The sequence below is a fragment of the Phasianus colchicus genome, chromosome 34, assembly GCF_987193195.1.
Source record: "Phasianus colchicus chromosome 34, bPhaCol1.hap1.1, whole genome shotgun sequence".
Lineage (NCBI taxonomy): Eukaryota > Metazoa > Chordata > Aves > Galliformes > Phasianidae > Phasianus > Phasianus colchicus.
The window spans coordinates 1337354-1354360 of NC_143469.1; the positions used below are offsets into that span (position 1 = coordinate 1337354).

General features: G+C 61.3%; 1 protein-coding gene across 1 annotated transcript in view; it reads right to left on the reverse strand.

Annotated features, from left to right (window-relative positions):
* ADGRE5 (adhesion G protein-coupled receptor E5) overlaps positions 1-17007 on the reverse strand; it is a 47411-nt gene that overhangs the window by 26664 nt on the left and 3740 nt on the right. The window contains exons 3-8 of the mRNA XM_090128577.1: positions 14253-14378; positions 12895-13059; positions 10451-10576; positions 8506-8561; positions 7094-7174; positions 3814-3991 (exon numbers count right to left, since the gene is read on the reverse strand). Of these exons, the coding sequence (XP_089984703.1) occupies positions 3814-3991; positions 7094-7174; positions 8506-8561; positions 10451-10576; positions 12895-13059; positions 14253-14378 (732 nt within the window). The remainder of the gene's footprint in view (positions 1-3813; positions 3992-7093; positions 7175-8505; positions 8562-10450; positions 10577-12894; positions 13060-14252; positions 14379-17007) is intronic.

The window sequence follows — 17007 nt, forward strand, 5'->3', positions numbered from 1 at the left end:
TTATGGGGTCACTATCCTGTATAGGGTCACATTTGGGGTCATTGTCCCATATGGGGTCATTGTCACATATTGGGTCACTGTCACATATGGGGTTATTGCCATTTATAGGGTCACTGCTGGGTATGGAGTCATTGTCCCATATGGGGTCACTGTCACATATGGGGTCATTGCCACATATGGGGTCGCTGTCGGGTATGGGGTCACATTTGGGGTCATTGTCCCATATGGGGTCATTGTCAGGTATGGGGTCACTGTCATATTGGGGGACATATGGGGTCACTGTCACATATGGGGTCATTGCCACATATGGGGTCACTGTCGGGTATGGGGTCACATTTGGGGTCATTGTCCCATATGGGGTCATTGTCACATATGGGGTCATTGCCACATATGGGGTCGCTGTCGGGTATGGGGTCACATTTGGGGTCATTGTCCCATATGGGGTCATTGTCAGGTATGGGGTCATTGTCACATATGGGGTCATTGCCACATATGGGGTCGCTGTCATATTTGGGGACATATGGGGTCACTGTCGGGTATGGGGTCATTGCCACATATGGGGTCATTGCCACATATGGGGTCACTGTCACATATGGGGTCACATTTGGGGTCATTGTCCCATATGGGGTCATTGTCACATATGGGGTCGCTGTCGGGTATGCGGTCATATTTGGGGTCATTGTCCCATATGGGGTCATTGTCAGGTATGGGGTCACTGTCATATTGGGGGACATATGGGGTCACTGTCACATATGGGGTCATTGCCACATATGGGGTCGCTGTCGGGTATGGGGTCACATTTGGGGTCATTGTCCCATATGGGGTCATTGTCATATTTGGGGTCATTGTCACATATGGGGTCATTGCCACATATGGGGTCGCTGTCGGGTATGGGGTCACATTTGGGGTCATTGTCCCATATGGGGTCATTGTTGGGTATGGGGTCATTGTCCCATATGGGCTCACTGTCCTGTATGGGGTCACATTTGGGGTCATTGTCCCATATAGGGTCATTGTCACATATTGGGTCACTGTCACATATGGGGTCATTGCCATTTATAGGGTCACTGCTGGGTATGGAGTCATTGTCCCATATGGGGTCACTGTCACATATGGGGTCATTGCCACATATGGGGTCGCTGTCGGGTATGGGGTCACATTTGGGGTCATTGTCCCATATGGGGTCATTGTCACATATGGGGTCACTGTCATATTTGGGGACATATGGGGTCACTGTCACATATGGGGTCATTGCCACATATGGGGTCACTGTCGGGTATGGAGTCACATTTGGGGTCATTGTCACATATGGCCTCATTGTCACATATGGGGTCACTGTCACATATGGGGTCCTTGTCATATATGGGGTCACTGTCGGGTATGGGGTCATTGTCCCATATGGGGTCACTGTCATATTTGGGGACATATGGGGTCACTGTCGCATATGGGGTCATTGCCATTTATGGGGTCATTGTCACATATGGGGTCACTGCTGAGTATGGGGTCACATTTGGGGTCATTGTCCCATATGGGGTCATTGTCACATATTGGGTCACTGTCCTGTATGGGGTCATTGCCATTTATAGGGTCACTGCTGGGTATGGGGTCATTGCCACATATGGGGTCGCTGTCGGGTATGGGGTCACATTTGGGGTCATTGACACATATGGGGTCATTGTCATATTTCGGGTCACCATCCTCTATGGGGTCACTGTCATATTTGGGGACATATGGGGTCACTGTCACATATGGGGTCACACTTGGGGTCATTGTCCCATATGGGATCATTGTCATATTTGGGGTTGTTGTCACATATGGGGTCATTGTCCCATATGGGGTCACTGTCATATTGGGGGACATATGGGGTCACTGTCGCATATGGGGTCATTGACATATATGGGGTCACTGTCACATATGGGGTCACTGTCACATATGGGGTCCTTGTCATATATGGGGTCACTGCCGGGTATGGGTCACATTTGGGGTCATTGTCACATATGGGGTCACTGTCATATTTGGGGACATATGGGGTCACTGTCGGGTATGGGGTCATTGCCACATATGGGGTCATTGCCACATATGGGGTCACTGTCACATATGGGGTCACATTTGGGGTCATTGTCCCATATGGGACACTGTCACATATGGGATCACTGTCAGGTATGGGGTCATTGCCATTTATAGGGTCACTGCTGGGTATGGGGTCATTGCCACATATGGGGTCGCTGTCGGGTATGCGGTCATATTTGGGGTCATTGTCCCATATGGGGTCATTGTCATATTTCAGGTCACCGTCCTCTATGGGGTCACTGTCATATTTGGGGACGTATGGGGTCACTGTCGGGTATGGGGTCACTGCCATATATGGGGTCACTGTCATATTGGGGGACATATGGGGTCACTGTCGCATATGGGGTCATTGCCATATATGGGGTCATTGTCACATATGGGGTCACTGTCGGGTATGGGGTCATTGTCACATATGGGGTCACTGTCCTGTATGGGGTCACCTTTGGGATCATTGTCCCATATGGGGTCATTGTCCCATATGGGGTCACTGTCATATTAGGGGACGTATGGGGTCACTGTCACATATGGGGTCATTGCCATATATGGGGTCACTGTCACATATGGGGTCACTGTCGGGTATGGGGTCATTGTCACATATGGGGTCACTGTCCTGTATGGGGTCACCTTTGGGATCATTGTCCCATATGGGGTCATTGCCACATATGGGGTCGCTGTCGGGTATGGGGTCACATTTGGGGTCATTGTCCCATATGGGGTCATTGTCATATTTCGGGTCACCATCCTCTATGGGGTCACTGTCATATTTGGGGACATATGGGGTCACTGTCGCATATGGGGTCATTGACATATATGGGGTCACTGTCACATATGGGGTCACTGTCCTGTATGGGGTCACCTTTGGGATCATTGTCCCATATGGGGTCATTGTCCCATATGGGATCATTGTCATATTTGGGGTTGTTGTCACATATGGGGTCATTGTCCAATATGGGGTCACTGTCATATTGGGGGACATATGGGGTCACTGTCGCATATGGGGTCATTGACATATATGGGGTCACTGTCACATATGGGGTCACTGTCACATATGGGGTCCTTGTCATATATGGGGTCACTGCCGGGTATGGGATCATTGTCCCATATGGGGTTACTGTCATATTTGGGGACATATGGGGTCACTGTCGCATATGGGGTCATGGTGACATATGGGGTCATTGCCACATATGGGATCACTGTCACATATGGGGTCATTGCCATTTATGGGGTCACTGTCGGGTATGGGGTCATTGTCCCATATGGGGTCATGGTCATATTTGGGGACATATGGGGTCACTGTCGCATATGGGGTCATTGCCACATATGGGGTCATTGGGGTCATTGTCATATTTGGGGACATATGGGGTCACTGTCGGGTATAGGGTCATTGCCACATATGGGGTCATTGTCACATATGGGGTCATTGTCACATATGGGGTCACTGTCCTGTATGGGGTCACATTTGGGGTCATTGTCCCATATGGGGTCATTGTCACATATTGGGTCACTGTCACATATGGGGTCATTGCCATTTATAGGGTCACTGTTGGGTATGGGGTCATTGTCCCATATGGGGTCACTGTCATATTTGGGGACATATGGGGTCACTGTCACATATGGGGTCACTGTCACATATGGGGTCATTGCCACATATGGTGACACTGTCAGATATGGGGTCGTTATCCCACACGGTGCCATTCGTCCCCGCCGCCCCCTATGGGGCCGCAGCCCCACGTGACCCCATACCCGTTCCTCCCGTCCGGGTGAGGAAGTCGCCATCGCTGTGACCGCGCATGCGCAGTGCGGCGGCGCGCACGATGCTCTCGGCGGCGCTCAGCAGTGCAGTGACGCGCAGGTGCCGCTGGGGGGCGCTGCCGTCTCCGCTCAGCTCCGCCAACGCCGCGTCCAGCAGCGCCAGCAGCGCCTATTGGGGGGGGGGGGGGAAGAAACGGAGGGGGGGGGTCACCCAAAAAAACCCCCAGAATGCCTCCCACACACGGTCAACCCCCCCCCCCAAAAAAATCAGACCCCCCCCCACCCATAGTGCCCACCCATGGGACCGACCCCCCCCCTAAAAAAAAAACCATCAGGCCCCCCTCAATGCCCCCCCACCCGTGACCCCCCCCACACCCCCAGAGACCCCCCCCCCCCCACCCATGGGACCCCCTCCAAAAACAAGAACCCCCCCCCCACATCAGACCCCCTCCCCCCATTGCCCCCCCATCCATTGGACCCCCCCCCCTGTGCCCCCCCCCCCAAAAAAATGACCCCCCCACCCATGGGACCGACCCCCCCCACTGCCCCCACCCATGGGACCCCCCAAGTGCCCCCCCCCCCCCAAAAAAAAACACCCCCCCCTCCATTTCTCCCCCCACTCACTGGACCCCCCAGTCCCCCCCCCCAAAGAAACGCAACCCCCCCCTCAGTGCCCCCCCCCACCCATGGGACCCCCTCCCAAAACACGAACCGTCCCCCCCCCCCAAAAAAAAACAGACCCCCTCCCCCCATTGCCCCCCATTCATTGCACCCCCCTAATGCCCCCCCCCAAAGAAACACAACCCTGCCCCCCCGTGTCCCCCCCCAAAACAAAAATGACCCCCCCACCCATGGGACCGACCCCCCCCCACTGCCCCCACCCCAAATGTGGATACCCCCCCCAAAAAAAAAATCAGACCCCCCCACTGTCCCCCCACCCATGGGACCCCCCCAGTGCCCCCCCCCCAAAAAAAAAAACCACCCCCCCCTCCATTTCTCCCCCCACTCACTGGACCCCCCAGTCCCCCCCCCCCAAAGAAACGCAACCCCCCCCTCAATGCCACCCCCCCCAATCACGAACCGCCCCCCCCCCCAAAAAAATCATCAACCTCCCCTCCCCCCATTGCCCCCCCATCCATTGCACCCCCCAGTGCCCCCCCCCAAAGAAACACAACCCCCCCCCACTGTCCCCTAACCCTTCCAATCCGCCCCCCCTCAAAAATATGCCCCCCCCCCCCATGGGACAACCCTGGTGCCCCCCCAACATGAGACCCCCCCCTCAAAAACAACCCATCAGCCCCCCCCCAAACCCCTTTTTGGACCCCCCCCAAATTCCCCCCCCCTTCAGGATCCCCCAATACCCCCCCACTATGAGACCCCCCCACTATAAACCCCCCCCATATGACCCCCCCCCCACTATGAGACCCCCCCACTATAAACCCCCCCTCATAAGACCCCCCCCACAATAAGACTCCCACCAATATGAGACCCCCCCCACTATGAGACCCCCCCGACTATGAGACCCCCACCATAAGACCCCCCCATTATAAACCCCCCCCCCACTATGAGACCCCCCCCACTATAAGCCCCCCCATAAGACCCCCCCACTATGAGACCCCCAGACTATAAACCCCCCCCATAAGACCCCCCCCCACTATTAGACCCACCCCCCACTATGAGACCCCCCCACTATAAGACCCCCTCCATAAGACCCCCCCCCACTATGAGAGCCCCCCACTATGAGACCCCCCCATAAGACCCCCCCCAATAAGACCCCCACCAATATGAGACCCCCCCCACCATGAGACCCCCCCACCATGAGACCCCCCCCCACTATGAGACCCCCCCACTATAAACCCCCCCCATAAGACCCCCCCCACTATGAGACCCCCCCCCACTATGAGACCCCCCACTATAAACCCCCCCCATAAGACCCCCCCCCACCATGAGACCCCCCCATAAGACCCCCCCCCACTATAAGACCCCCCCACTATGAGACCCCCCCCATAAGAACCCCCCCCACTATAAACCCCCCCCAGAAGACCCCGCCCCCACTATGAGACCCCCCTCCTCTATAACCCCCCCCATAAGACCCCCCCACTATGAGACCTCCCCACTATAAACCCCCCCCACTATAAGACCCCCCCCACCATGAGACCCGGACCATAAGACCCCCCCCACTGAGACCCCCCCACTATAAACCCCCCCCATAAGACCCCCCCCCACTATAAGACCCCCCCCACCATAAGACCCCCCCTACTATAAACCCCCCCCATAAGACGCACCCCACTATGAGCCCCCCCCCACCATGTGACCCCCCCACACTATGAGACCCCCCACTATAAACCCCCCCCATAAGACCCCCCCACTATGAGACCCCCCCCCACTATGAGACCCCCCCCACCATGAGACATCCCCCACTATGAGACCCCCCCCACTATAAACCCCCCCATAAGGCCCCCCCCACCATAAGACCCCCCCACACTATGAGACCCCCCCCATAAGAACCCCCCCCACTGAGACCCCCCCACTATAAACCCCCCCATAAGACCCCCCCCCAATAAGACTCCCACCAATATGAGACCCCCCCCACCATGAGACCCCCCCACTATGAGACCCCCCCGACTATGAGACCCCCCTTACCATGAGACCCCCACCATAAGACCCCCCCACTATAACCCCCCCCCCACTATGAGACCCCCCCCACTATAACCCCCCCCATAAGACCCCCCCACTATGAGACCCCCCACTACAAACCCCCCCCATAAGACCCCCCCCACTATGAGACCCCCCCACTATAAACCCCCCCCATAAGAGCCCCCCCACTATTAGACCCCCCCCCACTATGAGACCCCCCCACTATAAACCCCCCCATAAGACCCCCCCCAATAAAACCCCCACCAATATGAGACCCCCCCCACCATAAGACCACCCCCCACTGAGACCCCCCCCCACTATAAACCCCCCCCCATAAGAACCCCCCACCACTATGTGACCCCCTACTATAAACCCCCCCATAAGACTCCCCCCACTATGAAACCCCCCCCCCCATAAGACCCCCCCCACCATGAGACCCCCCCCATAAGACCCCCCCCCCACTATAAGACCCCCCCCACCACCTTTGGGACCCCCCCTCATACCCCCCCCCAAAAAAATCCCCCATAACTCAACCCCCTCCCCTGCCCCCCCCTCCCTCCCCCCCCCAGGATCCTCCGTATACCAGCTGTGCCCCCCCTCCCCCCAAAAAAAAAAGCCCCCCCCCCATCAATACCTGCAGGACATGGCGGGGGTCGCCCCCCCCCTCCAGCGCTGCCCACATTTGGCTCAGGTTCTGTGACAGCTCACAGCGGCTCTGGGGGGGGGGGGGGGGGAAATTGGGGGGGGGGGGGCACGTTGAGGTGGACCCCCCCTCAAATTTATGAACCCCACCCCCAACAAAATTCACAGACCCACTCCCAAAATGAATCGCCCCCCCCCCCAGTGACCCCCCCCCACTTACAGACCCCCCCCAACCTTTGATGACCCCCCCCAAATTATCCTTCAAGTCCCCCCCCCAATGACCCCCCCCACTTACAGACCCCCCCCAACCCTTGTGGACCCCCCCCCAAATTATCCTTCAACTCCCCCCCAGTGACCCCCCCACACTTACAGACCCCCCCCCCAAATTAACCCAAAAGCCCCCCCCCAGTGACCCCCCCCATATTTACAGACCCACCCCAACCCTTGCCGCCCCCCCCCAAATTATCCTTCAACCCCCCCCCATGACCCCCCCCCACTTACAGACCCCCCCCCCAAATCAACCTTCAACCCCCCCCCCGAAACCCCCCCACACTTACAGCCCCCCCCCAACCCTTGAGGACCCCCCCCCAAATTATCCTTCAACCCCCCCCCAGTGAGCCCCCCACACTTACAGACCCCCCCCCAAATTATCCCACAAGCCCCCCCCAGTGAGCCCCCCACACTTACAGACCCCCCCCAAATTATCCTTCAACCCCCCCCCAGTGACCCCCCCATACTTACAGACCCCCCCCCCAAAATATCCTTCAAGCCCCCCCCCGCAATGACCCCCCCCATATTTACAGACCCCCCCCAACCCTTGAGGACCCCCCCCAAATCAACCTTCAACCCCCCCCCCGAAACCCCCCCACACTTACAGACCCCCCCCAAATTATCCCAGAAGCCCCCCCCAGTGACCCCCCCACACTTACAGACCCCCCCCAAATTAACCCACAAAGGCCCCCCCCCAGTGACCCCCCCACACTTACAGACCCCCCCCAAATTAACCCACAAAGGCCCCCCCCCAGTGACCCCCCCACACTTACAGACCCTCCCCAACCCTTGCAGCCACCCCCCAAATTATGCCACAAGCCCCCCCCAGTGACCCCCCCCACTTACAGACCCCCCCCAAATTAACCCACAAGCCCCCCCCCCCAGTGACCCCCCCACACTTACAGCCCCCCCCAACCCTTGAGGACCCCCCCCCCAAATTATCCTTCAACCCCCCCCCAGTGACCCCCCCACACTTACAGACCCCCCCCAACCCTTGCAGACCCCCCCCAAATCATCCTTCAACCCCCCCCCAAAACCCCCCCACACTTACAGCCCCCCCCCAACCCTTGTGACCCCCTCCCCCAAATTACCCCCCCCCATATGCCCCCCCCCCCCCCAAAAAAAAAACCTCACCTGGTTAACGAGGCACAAGTGGGGGGGCAGCGTTGGGGGGGGGGGCTCCGTTATACCTGGGGGGGGGCAAATATTGAAGTCACCCCCCCCCCAGTGGGGGTGAGAGGAGGGGGGGGGGGGCACAGGAAATAATAGGGGAGGGGCTGTGAGTTCCCCCCCCCCGTGAGAATATCCGGGGGGGGCCAACTTCCTCCCAATGTGAGAACACGTGGGGGGGGGGGACTTTTTCTTTTTTTTGGGGGGGGGGGGCATTTTTGGGTGGTTAATGGGGGGTTTTATGGGGGGGGGGGTTATGGGGGGGGTCCATAGAGGGTTTATTTATTTGGGGGGGGGGGGTCTGGGGGGGTCCAGAGGGGGTTTATGGGGTGGGGGGGTGGATTTATGGGGGGGGGTTATGGGGGGGGGGGTTATAGGGGGGGGTTATGGGGGGGGGGGTTTATGGGGGGGCTCCATAGAGGGTTTATTTATTTGGGGGGGGGGGTCTGGGGGGGTCCAGAGGGGGTTTATGGGGTGGGGGGGGGCCTGGGGGGGGCGCATAGAGGATTTATGGGGGGGGGCTTATGGGGGGTCCAGGGGGGGGTTTAGGAGGGGGGGGGGGGTTTGGGGGGGGTTTATTGGAGGGGGGGCAATGTGTAGGGCTGGGAAATGGGGGGGGGTGGAAAATGGGGGGGGGGGGCTGAGTTGTTTTATTTTTTGGGGGGGGGGGGCATTTTGGGGTGGTTAATGGGGGGGGAATTTTGGGGGGGGGGATTTGGGGGTGGGGGGGGGGGTTCAGAAGGGGGGTTTTTGGGGGGGGGTTTATGGGGGGGGTCCATAGAGGGTTTATTTATTGGGGGGGGGGGTCTGGGGGGGTCCAGAGAGGGTTTATGGGGGGGGGGGTTTGGGGGGTGGTTTTGGGGGGGTCCATAGAGGGTTTATTTATTGGGGGGGGGGGTCTGGGGGGGTCCAGAGGGGGTTTATGGGGTGGGGGGGGGGCCTGGGGGGGTGCATAGAGGATTTATGGGGGGGGGGCTTATGGGGGGTCCATGGGGGGGTTTAAGAGGGGGGGTTATGGGGGGGGTTTATTGGGGGGGGGCAATGTGTAGGGCTGGGAAATGGGGGGGGGGGCTGGAAAATGGGGGGGGGGGCTGAGTTGTTTTATTTTTTGGGGGGGGGTTGGGAATTTTGGGGTGGTTAATGGGGGGGTTTTGGGGGGGGGATTTGGGGGTGGGGGGGGGCTTGGGGGGGGTTTATGGGGGGGGGGTTTATGGGGGGGTCCATAGAGGGTTTATTTATTGGGGGGGGGGGTCTGGGGGGGTCCAGAGGGGGTTTATGGGGTGGGGGGGGGGGCCTGGGGGGGTGCATAGAGGATTTATGGGGGGGGGGGCTTATGGGGGGTCCAGGGGGGGGTTTAGGAGGGGGGGGGGGTTTGGGGGGGGTTTATTGGAGGGGGGGCAATGTGTAGGGCTGGGAAATGGGGGGGGGTGGAAAATGGGGGGGGGGGCTGAGTTGTTTTATTTTTTTGGGGGGGGGGATTTTGGGGTGGTTAATGGGGGGGGTTTGGGGGGGGGAGGGGATTTGGGGGTGGGGGGGGGGTTCAGAGGGGGGGTTTATGGGGGGGGGATTTATGGGGGGGTCCATAGAGGGTTTATTTATTTGGGGGGGGGGGTCTGGGGGGGTCCAGAGGGGGTTTATGGGGTGGGGGGGGGGCTGGGGGGGTGCATAGAGGATTTATGGGGGAGGGTGGGGTTATGCGGGGGGGTCTGGGGGGGGGTTATGTGGGGGGGGGGGGTTGGGGTGGCACTGGGGGGGGGGACAAAGGGATGGGGGGGGTAATTTTTTGGGGGGGGGGGCGGGGCGAGGGAGGGATTATGGGTTTTTTTTTCGGGGGGGGGGGGTCGTGAAAAGGATTAATGGGGGGGGGGGGGTCGTTGGGGGGGGGTTTTAGGGGGGGGGGGTGACTCACGGCTGCAGTCTCCATTGATTCCCTTTTTGGTGCCGGGGGGGCAGTGGCACTCAAAGCTGCCGGGGGTGTTGAGGCAGATGGAGCCCCCCCCGCAGGGCCCCCCCCCCGCCGCGCACTCATCCACATCTGTCAATGGGGCCTTTCAGTGGGGGGGGGGCAAAATAACAACACCCCCCCCCCCCCAAAAAAAAAGGCTCCTCCTCCCCAAACCCATCCTAAAAACGCCCAAATGTTGGACCCCCCCCCCCGAAAAAAATGCCCAAAATGTGCCCCCCCCCCCCTCCCCAAACACACCCCAGAATCCCAAATGTGGACCCCCCCCCCAAAAAAAAACACAAATGCGGACCCCCCCCCAAAAAAATGACACAAATGTGCCCCCCCCAAACCCCAAATGTGGACCCCCCCCAAAAAAAACCCAAATGCCGACCCCCCCCCAAAAAATGCCCCAAATGTGCCCCCCCCCCAAACCCCAGAACCACAAATATGGACCCCCCCCCCCAAAAAAACCCAAATGTGGACCCCCCCCAAAGTGCCCCCCCCAAAAAAGTGCCCCCCCCAAAACACCCCAACGTGGACGCCCCCCCAAAAGTGCCCCCCCCCAAACCCACTCATATGAAGGGGGGGTCCCCAAAATGCCCCCCCCCCCAAAAAAAGGAGGGATTCCTTTGAGACCCCCCCCCAAAAAATAGCCCCAAAACTGCCCCCCCCCCCAGGTGCCCCCCCCAAAAAAGTGCCCCCCACAAACATCCCAAAGTGCCCCCCCCAAAAAAGTGCCCCCCCCCAAAATCCCAAACTGGACCCCCCCAAAATGCCCCCCCCAAAAAAATGCCCCCCCCAAAACACCCCAAAGTGTCCCCCCCCAAAAGTGTCCCCCCCCCCCAGGTTACCCCCCCCCCAAAAAAAAAGTGCCCCCCACAAAAATCCCAAACTGGACCCCCCCCAAAAGTGCCCCCCCCAAAATGTGCCCCCCCAAAACACCCCAGAATGGACCCCCCCAAAATTGGCCCCCTCCAAGGTGCCCCCCCCAAATAAAGTGCCCCCCCAAAACACCCCAAAGTGCCCCCCCCCAAAAAGTGCCCCCCCCCCAAAAAAAAGTGCCCCCCCCAAAAATCCCAAAGTGGACCCCCCCAAAAGTGCCCCCCCAAAAAACACCCCAAAGTGGACCCCCCTAAAAGTGCTGCCCTCAAAAGTGCCCCCCCCCAAAAAAAAGTGCCCCCCAAAACAGCCCAAAGTGCCCCCCCCCAAAATGCCCCCCCCAAAAAACCCCAAACTGGACCCCCCCCTATAGTGCCCCCCCCAAAGTGCCCCCCCCCAAAAAAAAAGTGCCCCCCCCTTAAAATCCCAACCTGGACCCCCCCCAAAGTGCCCCCCCCAAAAAAAGTGCCCCCCCAAAACACCCCAAAGTGCCCCCCCCGAAAGTGCCCCCCCCCCAAAAAGTGCCTCCCCCAAAAAAGTGCCCCCCCAAAAAAAACCCCAAACTGGACCCCCACTAAAAGTGCCCCCCCAGGTTTCCCCCCCCCAAAGAAAAAGAGCCCCCCAAAAAACCCCAAAGTGGACCCCCCCAAAAGTGCGCCCCCCAGGTTCCCCCCCCCCAAAAAAAGTGCCCCGCCCCCAAAATCCCAAACTGGACCCCCCCCCAAAGTGCCCCCCCCAAAAAAGTGCCCCCCCAAAACACCCCAGAATGGACCCCCCCAAAAGTGGCCCCCTCCAAGGTGCCCCCCCCAAATAAAGTGCCCCCCCAAAACACCCCAAAGTGCCCCCCCCCCAAAAAGTGCCCCCCCCCCAAAAAAAGTGTCCCCCCCAAAAATCTCAAAGTGGACCCCCCCAAAAGTGCCCCCCCAAAAAAGACCCTAAACTGGAACCCCCCCCCAAAGTGCCCCCCCCAAAAGTGCCCCCCCCCGAGTTCCCCCCCCCCAAAAAAGTGCCTCCCCCAAAAAAGTGCCCCCCCCCCCAAAATCCCAAACTGGACCCCCCCCTAAAAGTGCCCCCCCCCCCCAGGTGCCCCCCCAAAAAAACCCCAAATTGGACCCCCCCCAAAAGTGCCCCCCCCAAAAAAGCGCCCCCCCAAAACACCCCAAAGTGGCCCCCCCCCAAATGTGCCCCCCTCCCCCCCAGGTTACCCCCCCCCAAAAAAGTGCCCCCCCCCAAAATCCCAACCTTGACCCCCCCCAAAGTGCCCCCCCCAAAAAAGTGCCCCCCCAAAAAACCCCAAACTGGACCCCCCCCCAAAAGTGCCCCCCCCCGAGTTCCGCCCCCCCCCAAAAAAGTGCCCCCCCAAAAAACCCCAAACTGAACCCCCCCCAAAAGTGCCCCCCCCCCCAAAACCCCCCAAAGTGCCCCCCCCAAACCCACTCATACAAGGGGGGGGGGTCCCCAAAATGCCCCCCCCCCCCCCATAAAATACGGGGGGGGTATTTTTTTTTTTGGGGGGGGGTGTTCCGTACCGATACACGTCAGGGGGGGGGTCGCGTTGGGGGGGGTCCCGGCGGGGGGGGGCAGCTCCCGATAGCCGGCGATGCACAGACAGCGGAACCCCCCCGCCGTGTTGACGCAGCGCTGGCCGACGCCGCAGGGGGGGGGGCGGGACGGCTCCACGCATTCATTGATGTCTAATTGGGGGGGGGGGGAGTCACGTGATGCGGGAAGGTCACGTGATGCGGGAAGGACACGTGATGCGGGAAGGCCACGTGATGCGGGAAGGACACGTGACGCAGCTGGCTTCACACCCCCCCCCCCTCCCCATATAACATCTGTCCCCATGTCCCCCCCCCCCCCCACGCCCCCCCCCCTTGACCCCCAATGTTTCCCTGTGCCCCCCCGACCCCCCCTCAATACCCAGGTATCCCCTGTGCCCCCCCCCCAATAAAAAATCTGTCCCTATGACCCCCCCCAAACCCCCCCATGTCCCCCCCCCACAGACCCCCAATGATTCCCTATGCCCCCCCTGCCCCCCCCCAGTACCACATCTGTCCCCATGCCCCCCCCGGACCCCCCCATGTGCCCCCCCCAGACCCCCAATTTTTCCCTGTGCCCCCCCCGACCCCCCCCCCCAATACCCAGGTATCCCCTGTGCCCCCCCCCCCAAATAAAAAATCTGTCCCTATGACCCCCCCCAGACCCCCCTGTATCCCCCCCCCCAGACCCCCAATGCTTCCCTGTGCCCCCCCCCATAAAACATCCGTCCCCATGCCCCCCCCACAGACCCCCCCAGGCCCCCCCCCCCAGACCCCCCATGTTTCCCTGTGCCCCCCCCGACCCCCCCCCCCAATACCCAGGTATCCCCTGTGCCCCCCCCCCCAAATAAAAAATCTGTCCCTATGGTGGCCCCCCCAGGCCCCCCCATGTCCCCCCCCTCCACAGACCCCCAATGATTCCCCATGTCCCCCCCCCAGACCCCCATGCGCCCCCCCACAGACCCCCAATGTTTCCCTGTGCCCCCCCCCGACCCCCCCCAATACCCAGGTAACCCCTGTGCCCCCCCCCCCAATAAAAAATCTGTCCCTATGACCCCCCAACCCCCCCCATGACCACCTATGCCCCCCCCAGACCCCCCCCATGACCCCCTATGCCCCCCCAACCCCCCCTTCCCCCCCCCATAACCCCCCAACCCCCCCTTCCCCCCCCAGACCCCCCCATGACCCCCTATGCCCCCCAACCCCCCCCCCCCAGCCCTCCATATCCCACCTGATCCCCATTCCCCCCCCATATCCCCCCCCCTTAAACCCCCCCACGACCTCCTACGCCCCCCACCCCCCCCCCAAAAAAAAAATACCCCCCCCCCCCTCCCCGCCCCCCCCCATACCGGCGCAGACGATGCTCTCCTGCTGCTCCCAGGGCTGGGGGGGGCGATGCCCGGGGGGGCACACGCAGTGGGTGTCATTCAGGCACAGCGCCCCCATAGTGGGGCACAGCGAACACAGGGGGGGCTCTGGAGGGGGGGGGGCACAATGAGTCCTGACCCCCTCCCCCCCCACATCACAGCCCCCCCCATTCCCCCCCCCAGACCCATTAGAACACCCCCAACCCCCCCCCCCCCCCACAAGACGCCAAACCCATTGAACCCCCCCACCCACAGAACCCCCCCCATCCCACACCCCAAACACCCCCCCCCCAATACCCCCCCAGCCCCATAGAACCACCAATCCCCCCCCCAACCCCACAGACCCCCCCATCCCAAACCCCAAACCCACAGATCCCCCCCAATACCCCGCCAACCCCACAGACCCCCCCCATCCCACACCCCAAACCCACAGCCCCCCCCCAATAACCCCCCAGCCCCATAGACTCCCCCCATCCCACACCCCAAACCCCAGAGACCCCCCCCCAATACCGACCAGCCCCATAGAACCACCAATCCCCCCCCCAACCCCACAGACCCCCCCATCCCACACCCCAGCCCCATAGACCCCTCCCAATCCCCCCCCAGCCCCATAGAATCGCCCAACCCTATAAAACCCCCCCAACCCCAGAGACCCCCCCAATCCCACCCCCAGCCCCATAGAACCCCCCCAACCCCACAAACTGCCCACAAATCCCCCCCAGCCCCATAGAAGCCCCCCAACCCCACAGACCCCCCCAAATCCCCCCCCAGCCCCATAGAAGCCCCCCAATCCCACCCCCCGAATCCCACTGAACCCCCCCAACCCTACTGACCCCCAACCCCCCCCAGCCCCATTGAACCCCCCAAACCCTACAGACCCCCCCCCAATCCCAACCCCCCGAGCCTCCAAAACCCTACAGACCCCCCCAATCCCCCCCAGCCCTATAGACCCCCCCATTCCACCCCCCAGCCCCATAGAACCCCCTCACCCCCCCCCCAACCCTATCGACCCTCCCAACCCCACAGACCCCCCCCCAATTCCACCCCCCGAACCCCATAGAACCCCCAAAACCCTACAGACCCCCCCAATCCCCCCCAGCCCCATAGAAGCCCCCCAACCCTACAGACCCCCTCAATTCCCCCCCCAGCCCCACAGACCCCCCCAATTCCACCCCCCAAACCCCATTGAACCCCCAAAACCCTACAGACCCCCCCAACCCGCCCAGCCCCATAGAAGCCCCCCAACCCTACAGACCCCCCCAATTCCCCCCCCAGCCCCACAGACCTCCCCAATTCCACCCCCCGAACCCCATAGAACCTCCCCAAAACCCTACAGACCCCCCCAGCCCTATAGACCCCCCCAACCCCATACAACCCCCCAAAAACCCTACAGAGCCCCCAACCCCCCCAACCCCACAGACCCCCCCCAACACTATAGACCCCCCCAACCCTACAGACGCCCCCCCCAATCCCACCCCTCGAACCCCATAGAACCCCCCCAAAACCCTACAGACCCCCCCAACCCCCCCCAGCCCCATAGAAGCCCCCCAACCCCACAGACCCCCCCCAACCCCATAGAACCCCCCCAAAACACTACAGACCCCCCCAATTCCCCTCCCAGCCCCACAGACCACCCCCCATCCCACCCCTCCAACCCCATAGAACCCCCCAACCCTACAGACCCCCCTCAACCCCCCCAGCCCTATAGAATCCCCCGAACCCCATAGAACCCCCAAAACCCTACAAACCCCCCCATAGACCCCCCAATCCCCCCCAGCCCTATAGACCCCCCCCAACCCCACAGAACCCCCCCAACCCCACAGACTCCCCCCAATCCCACCCCTCCAACCCCATAGAACCCCCCCAAAACCCTACAGACCCCCCCAACCCCCCCCAGCCCCATAGAACCCCCTCACCCCCCCCAACCCTATAGACCCCCCCAACCCCACACAGCCCCCCCCAATCCCACCCCCCCAGCCCCATAGAACCCCCCCAACCCCACAGACCCTCCCAATTCCACCCCCCGAACCCCATAGAACCCCTAAAACCCTACAAACCCCCCCAACCCCCCCATAGACCCCCCCAATCGCCCCCAGCCCTATAGACCCCCCCTACCCCACAGACCCCCCCCACCCCACAGACCCCCCCCAACCCCACCCCTCCAACCCCATAGAACCCCCCCAAAACCCTACAGACCCCCCCAACCCCCCCCAGCCCCATAGAACCCCCTCACCCCCCCCAGCCCTATAGACCCCCCCAACCCTACAGACCCCCCCCCAATCCCACCCCTCCAACCCCATAGAAGCCCCCCACCCCCCCAACCCCATAGACCCCCCCAGTCTCCCCAACCCTACAGACCCCCCCCCAATTCGCCCCAGCCCCATAGAACCCCCCAACCCCACAGACCCCCCCCCCAATCCCACCCCTCCAACCCCATGGAACCCCCAAAACCCTACAGACCCCCCAATCCCCCCCAGCCCTATAGACCCCCCCAACCCCACAGACCCCCCCCAATTCCACCCCCCGAACCCCACTGAACCTCCCCAAAACCCTACAGACCCCCCCAGCCCTACAGACCCCCCTCAACCCCCCCAGCCCTATAGAATCCCCCGAACCCCATAGAACCCCCAAAACCCTACAGACCCCCCCAACCCCCCCCAGCCCTATAGAACCCCCCGAACCCCATTGAACCCCCAAAACCCTACAGACCCCCCAACCCCCCCAGCCCCATAGAACC